The 14,363-nt window shown below is 37.8% G+C and overlaps 1 protein-coding gene across 20 annotated transcripts in view; it reads right to left on the bottom strand.

Moving 5' to 3' along the window:
• The window catches only part of GPHN (gephyrin), a 290,109-nt gene that overhangs the window by 115,299 nt on the left and 160,447 nt on the right, over positions 1-14,363 (bottom strand). For 12 of the 20 annotated variants that reach the window (XM_071558087.1, XM_071558093.1, XM_071558090.1 and 9 more), the window contains exon 5: positions 12,143-12,181. The exons of the other annotated variants lie outside the window; for them this stretch is intronic. In XM_071558087.1, the coding sequence (XP_071414188.1) occupies positions 12,143-12,181 (39 nt within the window). The remainder of the gene's footprint in view (positions 1-12,142; positions 12,182-14,363) is intronic. 20 annotated transcript variants of the gene reach the window in all.

Here is a 14,363-nt window from a genome sequence, read left to right as displayed (position 1 = left end):
GAATAAATCCGATTGATTTTAAAGCACATTTTTGATTGTTTACAAAGTGCCTTTTTACTGGAGTTAGGGCATTATGTTCTCAAACCAACTGTTGTATTTTTAGGTATCTTTGACGTAGTTGCAGTTGCTTAACAGAAGGCTCACTGCCAACTGGTTTCATAGAGTTCTCTGCTGCTTCACTGCCTTTCTTTGCCGCCACACAAATTAAGTCAGCTCCTAATCTCTGGAAGTCCTACCAGGCAGTTTTTGGAGGATATACCCTCTGCAGACTGATTTAATTAAAAGACCTTTGACTACTCTTCTTGAAATGTTAAGTGACTCCTTAGCTTTGTGTTTTAGGAATTAAGCAAAGCAAAGTTTGACCTCAATAGTAAGTAATCATTTGAGACATGTAATATACTCATCAGCAGTTTTTGGACAGTAATACAGTTTTATTTCTTCAAATAAAATGCAAATATGAGACTCAGAAGTTATAATAAATTCAATTAAATTAAGATGACAGAGACTACCTCTGTAGAAAATATTATTTCTGTTGAAAAAGTAAAAATCTTTGACTCTGCATAGCACATCATAGAGTTATATATGCAAATTAATGGAGAAATTTGCAGATAACTTATGTTTAACAGACTACAGAATTAGCATCGATAACATTTCATTACCTATTTGAGCTTTTCAGTGAAAACAGAAATCTTGGAAGGGCTTAAAGAAAGATATACTTATATACCCTCTGCAACAGAGCTCATAAACCACAGTAAAATCTCAGAAGAGCAGAGAAAGAACTAGAGAGACAGATCAGTCAAATATGCAACAAAAAGGTCAGTCATGTCTGTCAACCAGTTGTGTAAGATGTGTATACTCTAGGCATGAAAATTGCATCTCTCAGCCTGGAGATGAGATGCCTTCTTCAAGGTTATTCAGAACTCCTCTGCTGGAAACAACACATGTGCTGGTAACTTTTATTCACAAGTCAGCTATTTCAGCTTATTTCCTACTTCCCTACTCTTATTTTGCAGGAGAGAAAATAGAGCTTACAAGGAGTTAGACTGATCAGAGCTTCTCACATTAAAAACACTATTTCTTCTCCACGTACAGTAAGAAATACAGGTTGCAGCAGTTCGTTTCTTTCAATACACTGAAAAGCTTTTGGAAAAGGATCAGTTTTTAATTCAACTCATTCTCACCATCTTGCTGTCTTTCCTTGAATTCTTCCTATTTCCTGCCACCAATAACCTGTATGCTGATATTCTGTATCAATTTTTATGGATGCAAGTCTTGACAGGGGCTGTGATCTTTGATGTACTCCAAACTCAAATTTCTTGGCTAATTGCTTGGTTAACTTTACATATTGATAAAACCCATCATGTCTGCTACTGCTGCAAAAGAACCAACATCAAGCAGGTTTGAAAGTCTCTCAACTTGTCATCAAACTTAACAACATTCTAACAACACAGTGGCCCTGACACTTCTTAAGGGTGCTGCAGTAAGAGGTACAACATGCAGTGGCTGTCCTTTCATATGTGTGCAATTGTGATTATCACTGATTTCACAATGTACAATTAGACAGATCCATGTAAGTCGAGGGCAATGTACAGCTGCTTCTAGACAGGATGGATCCCAGAAGTAGGTGTTTGCTGTCATTCTGGAGCTTTTGGCAGATTCACACCCACACCAATGAACCACATGCACCTTAAAAAGTAACAGCCTGACAGTTGTGATGTCCTCCAACAGTAAGTTACCCATTAGTGCTAATGATGTGGGCCTGTAAAAACCCATCAGCAGTTTTATAGTCCCAGGGTAGCAATGAATAACTCATGTAAGGATAAACTGAGCAGCACTCACTATGTTTGGGCTCACAGGATGGACTGGTGGTAGCTAGGCAGACATCAGGCCAGTGCTGACCCTGAAGTGTGTGTGTGTTCCTCTTCATGAAGTGACTGTAGGGTAAGAAACTCAGTCTGAGACTGGCGAGCCTCCATTTTGGTGTTCCTGTGCGGTATTTTTGATGCAGTTATGCGTGTCAGACACACATAAACACATACTGACAGCATTCTCAGGCTTTTATAATTGTTTTTTTTAACAGAAAATGAAACATGTCTAATCACATTAGCGTGGTTTACTCTACTACTTTTCCCTCTTATCAATGGTGAGCTTAAAACATACTCCTCCAATAACTGACCTGATTCCGTTTTCTTTTTCCTCTTCTCCCAACTCAAATCTACAAACAGCCAAAGGTGAATGAAATCCTGATCAATGTAGCCAACTAAAAATGAACTCTACGAACTGTTGTATCTGCACACATCAGTAATGCACTGGCAATAATTCTGCAGTACAAGAATGCTGCTTGCACTCTCAGCATATTTGCAGTGATTCTGCTGCCAACAGGAACCTAAATGTCACAGAAAAACCCTACAAAATTTCTCTGGGTAAGGAACAAAAATGCCACAGCAATAACTGGTTAGATTAAATACAGACTCTGTTTTCTTTATTTCTCCTCATATCCATGATTCTGCCTGCAAATTGCCTCCTCTGAATTCCCTCACTGGCTTCACTGGAACCCATCATACCATTCACTGCAGGCTGATGCGTGTGGCACGAGGCTCAGGCGCCAGCAGTTAATTCACTACCTGCCTTCTTTATAAACCACTATCAGCAAACGATTGTATCAGTACGATTTAGCTGTGCACATGACCAGAAGTACCTCCGACAATACTCAATTACTTACACATGACCAAGCCATGAATATATTTAATTCTCATTTGGACTCCACTGGTACTTATTTTTGTAAACAAATAATTGTATGTTATTATAAACAAATAAATAGTATAATACTCAATAAAAATCTTATTATTTATTGTAACTTTCCTTAAAAGACCTTGTTTTCTTCAACTGCAATCAAACTAATTAAAATATTTACATAATATCAGTTTCTTTTTTAGTTACAGCTTGGGGTAAGATGCTTGCCATTCTATACACAATAGAGAACCCGAAATTGTAAATTAATATAGTGGAAAAAACAAAATTGTAGAATTTGTAAATTCTTCCTCCACCTCAGCAGATGTATATCTAAATTTTGAGCTGGTTGCATGTGATTTATATGAACTTCATACATCAGTGATTTGCCTGCCCCATTTGTGTAATTGAAATTTTAATGAAATTGATGTATTTGGGCAACAAACCGTGTGCATTTTTAAAATATCACTCCTCTCATGTATTAAGTGTTAACAAATTTTTTTTATTCCTGATTGCTAAACGAAGTTTTAAGATCATACATGTGTATAAAGTATTTACCATAAAACCTGATCTTCATTTTATGATACTGCCTAACCCCCCCCCCCCCCATTGCCATAAACCCACCAGAACAATCATTTTTACAAGCTGCTAAGCAAGCAAACAAGACACTAAATGCTGTTCTGCACTCTAAAGAAGCTTTTAGGCTGTAGGAAGTTGCACAGAGCCCACCAGATGCCGCATGTTACAGCTGCCTAACGGTGTGTTAAGCCAGAGTCAGAAGGCAGAGTACCTGCAATGGTGAGAGATTCGGAGGACCAGCTTGTTAAAACAAGCCTTTGCACTTTGTACAAAGAAGGGTCAGGTGTCTACTTCCTTTTTCAGCTCTTTTTCATGTGCAAACTGCTGTACTTCCCACTTCAACTCCACTTCATGCAAGAACAAATCCTTTTCTGTTCAGTAAAAGTAGTACAGCTGAAAACTTCCCAATAAAGACAGCAACACCATTCTGCTATTACAAAAACACTCTTAAAATTTTATCTATTAATAATTACTATTCTTTTAACTTTTTCCTCAGTTACTTCAACTGCTTTATAATTTAATATAAAATATAAAAACCTAGGAAATCTAGCCCAACTTTCACATAATTCTCTAAAATTTGAAGAAAAGGAACAGAATCTGAGATGTGAAAAATTTTATTCTCTGCAAATCAGTCATGCAGCAGAAATGAGAGTAGTAAGTATGGGCGTCTACACTATGATAGGAAGAATTCTACATGACTGAATTGACAATGTAGTGACCTTTAACTAATGGTATAACAACTAGGGAGTACTATCTTATAAAAAAAGTATCCTGGACAGTACTTCTGATTGTGTGTACTGTCTTCTAGACTATATATCTATACCAAAGTGGAGTCAGGATACAGTTAGCTTCATTTCACACCCAGCACCAAACTTAGATTCTTTTACAGAGGGGAGGGAGGGTGTGTTTGTGGGTCAGGCATGTATACTAAGCAGTGAAGTCTAGAACTACAAAAGAGAAACAAAGCTGTAACTTTTGCTTTGTTGTGATAATAGGAAAAGAACAGCCACTATTGCTTAGAGATCCTCATGGGTGCACATAAAGAATGAGGCCACCAAGTAGAAATGTACACTGCTCTCTTTTAAGAACTTGCCTGGTCTCTTGGTCAGTGGAAGAAGCAAAAGTTTTACTTGCAATTTTACTTCTATAAATAAATAATTTTGCAATGCTTCAGATCTAAGACGTTTGTTGAAACTGAGATGTGGAACTCTGTTCTTTTGAGGGTATTGTCTAATGTTTTTAACAATTGCCACCTTCTGCCAAGGAAAAATATGGCATATGAAACTTTGCACTTCTAAGACTTCAGTTGGTTTCTGCCACAGGTAAAGTAGCTCCTCCAAACAATTTCAGATCTCAAATCTTCAATGTTGAAGATTTAATAAAAACCAATGCTTTCTAAAATACACCACCTACACTACAAAGGATGGATTAATGAGTGACAGTTTTTCAAGAATACATCACGGCAACACAAGAATTACAAAAAGTACTTTACTTTCTGTTAAGATTCTCTTACACAGTATCTTTACTCCTCAAGTAAATGATAAGGCATCTCTAATAACAGCAGCCTTAAAGTACCTTTACCATAACAAAAATTCTTAGAAAGGATGCTTTTGTGACATCCACTGATGCAATTCATGTGTTCAGTCTGAACAGTTGTCAATTTTTTAACACGCAAATGATGCTTTCACTGGAACTGAATGACTGAACAGATTTTGAATGACCTACTGTGCATTCTGTCAAACTATTTCTAATACAGATTTATTTAACTTCTGGCACAAATCACATGTTTTTCCTCCAAGATTCTCAAGGAAACAATTGAATGAAAACATTTCTCAAATAGAAGATGGAAAGTACTCTCTTGACACTGCTGCAGCACAGAGCATTGAAATAGAAGACAGCAGAATTCCTAATCTGTACTGATTGAGGAATGTTAAATACATTGAGTTTATCTTTTCCTCTGGAATTTAGTTTTACTATTTAATTAATGGTTTACAATACTTTATAGTAATAGTTTACAATATAAAAAAACCCAGTATAGAATATATTGCCTCGATTACATAGTTTCTAAGATGTTTCCTATACACATTTCCAAAACACCATTTTCCTCCAGTTTTAGAAGATGTTAAAATATCTATCATGCAATAGGTAAAACCAGTTTATTTCTTGACACTACTCAGCTGTTACAGAGCAATGCTTTCACATTAATACAACTTCGTATTGTATAGACACATTCTGCCAGTTTACTTCCCAACAGCACAACTCTATTTTGAAACCCTGAAGTTCTTATAATGCACACACTTTTTCATTAATATAGATATAGCAACACAGATATAAAAGCACCTCTCCTCACATACATTCTGCTGTGCTTGAAAGCATTAGACCATGTTCTGCAGATTAATCTTTTTGCTTTATAATAAAACTCACTCTGTGTTCAAAATTTTTCAGCAAACTGATTTCTATACTAGCAGTGTGTTAAGTGGAGCACTGAGAAAAGAGGGTAGCTTCTAAGAACTGGTAAGGCAAAAGAGATTCTTAGTCAGGCACAGTGAACAAGTTAGTTCTTGCTCTATGTACTCAAAATGTAGACAGGACTGGATTCTTGCAATGAATGCTAAGCATCTCACTACCATAGCAGTGTGTTGATATTAAGTGCACAGCAACTACTTCTAGTCAGATTAACTTAAGTAAAAAAATCAGACAGCTGTATTTCTATATATGGGTGATGGAAGACAGTAATTCAGAATAATGAAATCAGATGCACCTGAGGTTAGCTGCCCAATACTATATATCTGACTAAATGAATTACATTTTTAAAAATCCTATTTTTTTTAAAACAGGTTACCATGGAAAAGAAACAGAGACACAAAATATTTCTAAGGAAAATATTAGACTGTCTAAACAGTGTAAAAGCTATTAACTGAGAAAACCCCACAGTTCTAGCTAGGTTAGAAAATCCATCTTTGTTGTCCTTAAGAAAAGTCAAGAGAAAACTATTGTTACAGACTTCCTCTTGCCAGCAAATGGTGATGATGAGTTAACAGCAGCTTCTCATTAAGATGCTGCAGGAAACAAAATTCCTAGGAGACAAACACATCTAAAAGAACTTTGTGGCCTTCTCTGTTGTTCTCAGTCCAGGAACAACCAGTGCTTAGTACAGAAACCAGTAAAATATGCATGAATTGTAGAAGAGAGTGAAAAAGACTGAAAAGTTAGTTCTTGCTGTTAATTTTGAATACCACTGGATACATAAGCATTATTTGGTTTCAAAAGAAGAACTTCAAAAGAAGCTCATTATAGGAAGAGGCAATAACCCAATCATTTTTCACTCTTGACAAGGGAGCTGTAGCTCAAAAACTGAGTCAAAATAAAAGGTGCAATGTTGAGGTTTCATTCAGCTTTGAAATCTGCAAAACCCGCCACTGGAGCAATACATGTGATTGCAACACTACACAAAATAAAGCTTATTTCTTGCTCAGCCTACCTGCAAAGAGGTTACAAGTCTAATATGGGTGTACAAGTATTTCCTGAAAGCAAATAGTGAGGGTGGAAAAAATTGACTAGTGTTGCTATGATGTTCCATGAGAGCAGTAAAGGCCAAATCAAACAAAAGTTTTGGAGCAGTCTCAGAAAAAATTTCCAAACTACTAAATAAATCTGACTTCATCATGCTCCCAAATGAAGTGAGAGAAGCTCCAGCAAATCAGAACGGTTTGAGTTGAAAGGGACCTTTCAAAGGCATCTAAGTCCAACCCCCCTGCAATGATAGAGTGAGCACATCTTCAGCTAGAGCTGGTTGTTCAGAACCCCACCCAAGCTGACCTTGAACGCTTCCAACCATGTGGCATGCACAGCTTCTCTGTGCAACCTGTGCCATGGCCTCACCACCCTCACAGTAAGGAATTTCTTCCTAATTTATAAATTGACCCTCCTACAGTGTAAAACCATTCCCTCTTGTCCTACTGCATCAGATCCTGCTAAAAAGTTTTTTCCCTCTTTACATGTTACCACCTTCTTCCCAGGGCTTATAAGCAGTATGTAATGGCCAATAAATCAGACACTGTGTTGGCAGTTCACGTGTCTCATTTTCACAACACTTCTGTTGTAGTCCCCCTTTAAGTACTGAAAGGCTGCAATAAGCCCCCCTGGAGTCTTCTCTTCTCCAGGATGAATTGATCACCTGTCTGGACAGAACAGCAGCAAAATGTATTGGGGAGAAGAACTCTGCAACAATCACTGACACGCTGCTTTGCATATCCATCTGTAGGAATGAGGCCTAAAGCCATGGGATATGCCATGAGATACATGGTAAAGGGGTTAATGTGGGCATGGTGGCCTGTTGATGGGGGTGTGGTACCCCTCATTTACATATACAGTGGCTGCCCCCCACCATTTAGGATGGCAACAACAGCATAGTTGATTACAATCTCATCTCCTCTTCTTCCAAAAGTATAAATTTGGCATTTGAAACCCTTTTTGGCGGAGGATGAGAATACAATCCCATTCTTCAGACAAGTCAACAGGGCTGGTCCTCTCTCCTCCCCACAGCCGAGATGTCTTTTCCTAAGATTTGCGCCTTTGACTGCATTGGAGCATACCTGGGAAGGCCTGTACATGGCACTATACATTTCTGTTTTGTAGATCCGGTGCATTTATCACAGTCAATCTAACAAGAATCTATAATATGTTGCTTCCATGAACTATACTACTTGTGAATCTGCCCTCGTCAAAGTCTTTATTGAACACAACCGGACTTACAGTGCCAAACTGACTGCAGTCAGAAAGTAAGCTGGCTGCACCCACCCCCTCTGATCTCTGGGAAACAGCTGGAAAGCAATGGCATCTATTCTCTGCCAAATTTCTATGCTCTTCATGTAACATCATGTACTCATTTTTACAACAAAAGACATTTACCCACCAAGTAAAGAGGTAACAGTAGAGAGACACTTGAACTTACTCAGTATCAATATTCACTCAGCAGATTGTTACACGAGATGTGACATCAAAAGCCTTTGCGATGATGACAACACATGAACCCAAAGGCATATATGTTCTTTAGCATAACATGTTTCCTCTAAGGCATTCTTGCCTAAAATTAACCAAATAAAATTTTCAGACTGAATCTAGAAGCAACATACAAACATAAGAACATCTGAAGTTGATTCCAAGTTGATCGGAGTGTCAGACACACTCGCTGTCAGACACATTAGTCTTAAAAGAATGGAAAAGTTCAACTGAAACTGAAAGCACTAATTAAGTGGAGCAGGGTAGTGAAACACTTTCTGGAAATCGCACGGGTTGGAAAATAATTATATACCTGTCTTTCTTTTTGAGTGCTAAAGACCTGTATTAATTAAGAATTTGTTTTCTTTTCAGAAACAACTAAAGAAATTAGGTGCTTAGAGGCTGCAATGTTGCTATAATCAGAAAAGATACCTTTAGAAAACAGAGAAGACTAAAGAAAGCAAACAGTAAAAGACACAAACGGAAATTAAAAATCACTTTGAAATCAAGAAGATACATGAAAACTAGTCTCTTTCCTGACAAATAATTTGTAGGATTTAGATATCATAGTTCAGGAAATTACTATGAAAATTGTATCAGGGTTTTCGTAACAGAAATAATAAGGAAGGAAAAGAGTCTAACAAGAGGAATAAAACTGAGATACAATTAGGCTGATAACAGGAAGTTTAGTTATGCTGGAAAGGAAAACTATGAACTGGAAAGACTTGTAAGTTTTCTGACTGTTACAAAAGCTAATTTTTGGTTGAAAAGTGCACAGGATGGACTAAAGAATACCTTGGAAAAAACCCCAGAAAACAACAAAAACTCCCCCAGCCCCAATCTCTATTAAAAAAAAATGTTGTGTATCACAGGGATTTGATAGAGAACACTTTACTCCCAGGGCTTTGTGTGCAATTTTTCATTGTTTCTTTAACCAAATGTTGACTCGTTTATAACAAAAACCCCTAGGTATTCTTCCAACTTACCACACTATTTTTTAAACTAATTTAAATAGTTGTACCATAACTTGATCACTTCAGATGGAAAACTGATTTTCCTTGACATGCTACTGTGAAGCTGCCTCAGACAGCATTGCATCAATTTTGTGGTAGGTATAGTTTTCTACTAAAAAAATTCCATATATTCAAGAAAAAATATTGTGTTCATTTTCCTCCAGTTTCTACTGCTTTTCTGCATTTAGAATTTATGCAGCTTGAATACTGCTTGAAAAAAATTCCCTTGTTCTTCAGCGATAATATCAATTTTTAAAAAAACTATCTAAAATAACTGAAACGATACATGAAAAAATTACTTAAGGTTTTTGGGATAGGGAGTGAGTTCTAGCAGCATCCTGCAGCCCGCAGTGCTAGAGTGGAGATTTCTCCTCCCTTCCAGCAACGGCTACAACTCTTCAAACAACAGCCTGGGGAAGCATCACAATAACATGGGGAGTTAAAGCTTGGAGAAAGATTTGCCACTGAGATCTGTTCTTGTCACCACACCCTTCAACAGCATGAAGCTGGTGGGAAGTGAGAGACTGCCAGCTTACCGTCTTTAAAAGTTTGTGAAGTTGTGAAAGAAATATGCTTGGAGAAGCAAGGGAGGGTTGGGAAGGCTGAGAAGAGAGAGGACAGGAGAGCCAAGGAGACTGTAAGGGAGGAAAGGTGGACATTGACATCCCCTGGTTCCTCAGAGCAGAAGAACACAAGGTCACTGGTTTCTAGAGGTGAAAACTAGTTCTTACTAAGAACATTGTCAGCTGTCCTGGGAGCATCCTCCGCAGCAGCAAGCTGCTGTTGGGAGCATGGGAATAAGGGGCTCTCCCACAGTCTTCCTCTGATTCCACAGATGGTCTCGCACTGGTGAAAGAGGCTACCGACTTGAGGGCTGCTGCCCCGCCTCTGTGCTTAGACATATTTAAGGTATCTCTGAAGACAGAAAAAGCAGTAACAGTGTATCTGAAGAGACTAAAACCTGGATTTAAAAGAATATTACACACAACTTATTTAAGCATAGTAAGAATTTATTATAAGTCATTATGACAGAATACTTTTTCCAAGTTCTACTCGATACTGGACTGAAAAGCACAATTAAACCCAATCATAATAAGCCAGAAACTGTGGCAGAGTTAGGAAAAGAGAGGTCAAGTGAGTTGAATTAAAAGAAGAGGCATGAAATCCTGCTTCTTATTCTAAGATGTGACAATGACTTATTCCCTTACTATGAACCTTACAGATGTAGTCAAGTCCTTGTTCTTAATCTGTGAGAGAGTGACAAAAGGTTTCTGTAAACCAGCAATTGACCATTCTCCCAGTACAGAAAGAGTAAGAAGCAACAAGTAGGACACACTGGGGTTTGGTAATACAGTACTGATCCAATGGCTTATTTAGATTAGCTGCAACCCTGTGTTTTAAATTAAGAGATCTGTAAAATTTCTTATTTTGCTCCTTTGATCCACTGTGTTTAATGAACATAGCTCTACATTCAAACTTTAATCTTTCTAAGCCTCAGCAATAGATTGTTTTTACCCCCTGTTATTACCTACCTTCCATGGAATCTGAGAATTACTATATTATTGCTGTAGCACTTAATTAGTATGGAATTTAATACTGAATACAGTATTACTGAAAGTAATACACCTATCAAATAAAGTGATGGAAAGAAAGACTAAATAAAATTCAGTTTTGGGTTTGGTTTCCTTTTTTGTAATGTCAAAAGGGTTTTGAGCAGTTCAATGAAAAAGCTGAATGCTGGTACTCAGATCAGTTTTTGGCTGGTATGTTAAACTGAATCAGATTGTAAAGGAGCCAGACAATATGTTTTCCCCATTCCTTACAATTCTTCTTAATCTTTTCAGACTGGTGCATATTTAGAAATAAAATCTAGGCAGATGGGCGGGACAATATGATAGAAACATCAAGCATAACAGCAAGTGGACAGGACAGCAAAAGAGCAAGTATCAGTGAGTAAGCAGACTCAAAGAGCAGCAAGGTGACACTGTATTCAAGGATCAGGTGAAAAGCCAGGAGGAAAATGCCAAACATTCAGCAAGTTGCTAAAGCAGTACCAAACAGTCAGCAGGTGTGCCAAAGCAGCAGAAGAGCAATTCCACAAAGTCAGCAGATGTACTTGGCAGGAAGGCAATGCCAGGCACTTGGAGCAGGAGACAGGGCAGCAGAAGGCCAATGCCTGGGTACAGTCAGATCAAAAAGACAGTAAGGAGGCAACACATGCCATTCAACAGGTGGGCAAGGCAGTAGGAAGTCAGTGTCAAGCAATTAGCTGGTCAAGAGGCAATGCCAGACAGTCAGGCAAAGGGCCAAGATTTCAGGAGGGCAAGGCCACACAGCCAGCAGGTAGAGAGAATAAGAGACAGTAGTGAATGCCAGGCAGTCCCCAGACAGACAAGTCAGAAAAAGACCAAAGCCCACAAATAATCAGATGCAACTGTCAGCAAAGACAAAATATAAGCTTGCCAAATGACTGACAGGGCAGCAGGGTGGCAGTGCTTTTTCAGTAACTCAGGATACCATGAGTGAAACAGTCCCAAGAATCTAGATGCTCACCCTTTGGTAATATCATTTGATCAGAGTGAACCATGAAAATCCACAGGAGAATAGCACACAAATGGAAACAGCAAATGAGTCTGACCCTAGCACTTGGGGAGGCCATGGGACCTTCCTATAAAACAAAAATATGAGAATCCACAAGAAAATCAAACAAATGGGAAAAATGTGGCTAAAAACTGTTTCTGATGATGATTAAAAAAGCAAAAAATACTAGCAAAGAATTAGTTTGGAAATGATTGAGTGGGATTGAAGATGTTGCTTACCCCTCTCTGGAGCCCACATAATGGGAATGTTGGGAATTTCTGCAGCAGAAAAACAGAAGAGAAAAGGGATTTCTGACTCCCAGTTCAAGGAAAGCATGTCATTTTAGGACTGGGTAATCTCTTTGGGCAAAAAATAAGAATTCAACTGAATCTTTGCCCATCCCCAGATACATGCCTTTATTGAGATTTGTGAAAAATTTAAGAAGCCCACATCACTTTCATCTCATGACCTCCCACCCTTGATTCCCGAAACCACACTTACCTCTAGCACCTCTAGTATAAGAGGGGAAAGGGGATGGTCTTGTGAGCTCATTCCCATATCCACTGCAAAATAGCTCGTGAAGTTGAACAGGAGTACCCATGAGCCACTGCTGGCCATTTGTGAGATACACTGGAGTCATCAGTAACTGTTACTTATTGTTTGCCTGTGTTGGTGTTTGAATTTGGCTTAGACACATCGACACTCCAATGAAAATAATCAGTCCTATGAATCTTGTGGGGTAACCTTCTTCTAAGTGTGAAACTCAGAAGTACCTTTTTGTTACCTTGAATATCCTCTTCTCTTCAACTTAAGCACTCTGTTATTTAACATGGTTGTTTTTTTAAACAAATTAAACTATATTTCAGAAATCTTAGCTGCTGCTCTCTTTCAGAAACATGTAATGAACTCTGAAATGTAAAAACCAAGAAAATCACAGCAGTAATAAAATTTAGTAATTTAACTCATCTATCAATTCAGTCATGAGTATTTTTATTCAGTAAGTATCTTCCTAGTAACTAAAAGTCACCCAACCAAGAATTAAACTTCACTATTTCTGTCCACCTAGAAGTCCACATTGCGTGTGCATTTATCTACCTGCACATTAACTTTTTATTGGCAACACTAAAAACCTACATTCCACTTTGACAAGGCAGTAATATGCAACAAAAAGCCAACTCCTTCTCTCCTGCAAACTGTAGAGAACCTTAGCTAATATAAAGGAATCATTAGCTCTGCTGTGCCCTGCTGAATTAGGATTTGGAAAGGTCCCAGAGAGAACCTGTATGAACTTGCCATGCACCCACACGCAACAAAGCTCTCAAGGAACACAGCAGTGACAGGCTAAGCTGATCAAACATAATTTATACTGATCCTCTGAGTATCAGCCACTCATTCTTCCTCCAGCTGAGGAAGGCACAAGAATAAGAGAGGTTAATACAACTTCAAATTTAGAAACTGGGGTCATAGAACAGGAATTTCTTCCATATCTAAATTTTCCTGTATCAAACATTATTTGGGATTCGAACAATATGGCAGGAAATTTAGGCAGAGAAGACCAAGAGACTTCCATCATATGATTAGTAATGGCATAAACCAGCCAGGAATTGCAAACACTGGGTGAACCAGAGATACTACAGTACAAGGTAATTATAAAATCTTGTGATTTTGTGGCCAGCAGCAACTACAATTACCTGCACCACATCAAGAACAAAATTGTCATCACTTTATCAAGAACAAAATTGCTATCACTTTCTCTCTTTTTCAAGCTCAGTGAAAATGAACTGTGACAAACTGATCTCAGCATACTACAAGAAAATGTTTATTTATGGAGGAAAATCTGGACTTTTTAAAAATCCAGTGAAAGTTTAAATGTCAACAATAAATAACAGTAGATTATGCAGCTCACAATTAATTTAGGTATTACAATTACAAAATAACTAGGAAAAGAATATATGCATGAAGGGACAAGAAGCTAAAATATAGTCTAAATTAAAGTTAAAAAGTAATTATTTTCTTGTCCATAATTGATAAGACTTTCATTCCTGAGCATGACAATAGTCATTTTGGTTTTCTATTTTGGTACTTATATTGAGTCAACATTTTGTTAAAGCTTCACTGCTTCACGTGGTAGCAATTAGCAAAAGCAGATGAAGGACTAGTTATAAACCCAAGAATAACTCCTGAAGCCAGCTGCTCTCCAAGACTCTCTAGTTTCTTTTCACTTAGTGGCTGGAAAGGCTCCTAAACAGCAGGCAAGGAGCAAATGAGAAATTCTTTGTTCTTTAAAATGTGTTAGTTTTAATGATCAACTGTTTAATAGTGAGCCATTTTGTAATTCTGGTGTGCTTAAGTCAAAAGGACTAACTCACTCAATTTTTCATACATCTTAAATCCAAACTAGTATTTGCCCTCTAGTTATCCTGTCTTTAAGCTGCCTTCAAAGAGAAGTCTTCCTAACAT

The sequence above is a fragment of the Pithys albifrons genome, chromosome 6, assembly GCF_047495875.1.
Source record: "Pithys albifrons albifrons isolate INPA30051 chromosome 6, PitAlb_v1, whole genome shotgun sequence".
Lineage (NCBI taxonomy): Eukaryota > Metazoa > Chordata > Aves > Passeriformes > Thamnophilidae > Pithys > Pithys albifrons.
Note: the sequence above shows the minus strand (reverse complement) of the source record. Positions and strands in the feature narration are given on the sequence as shown.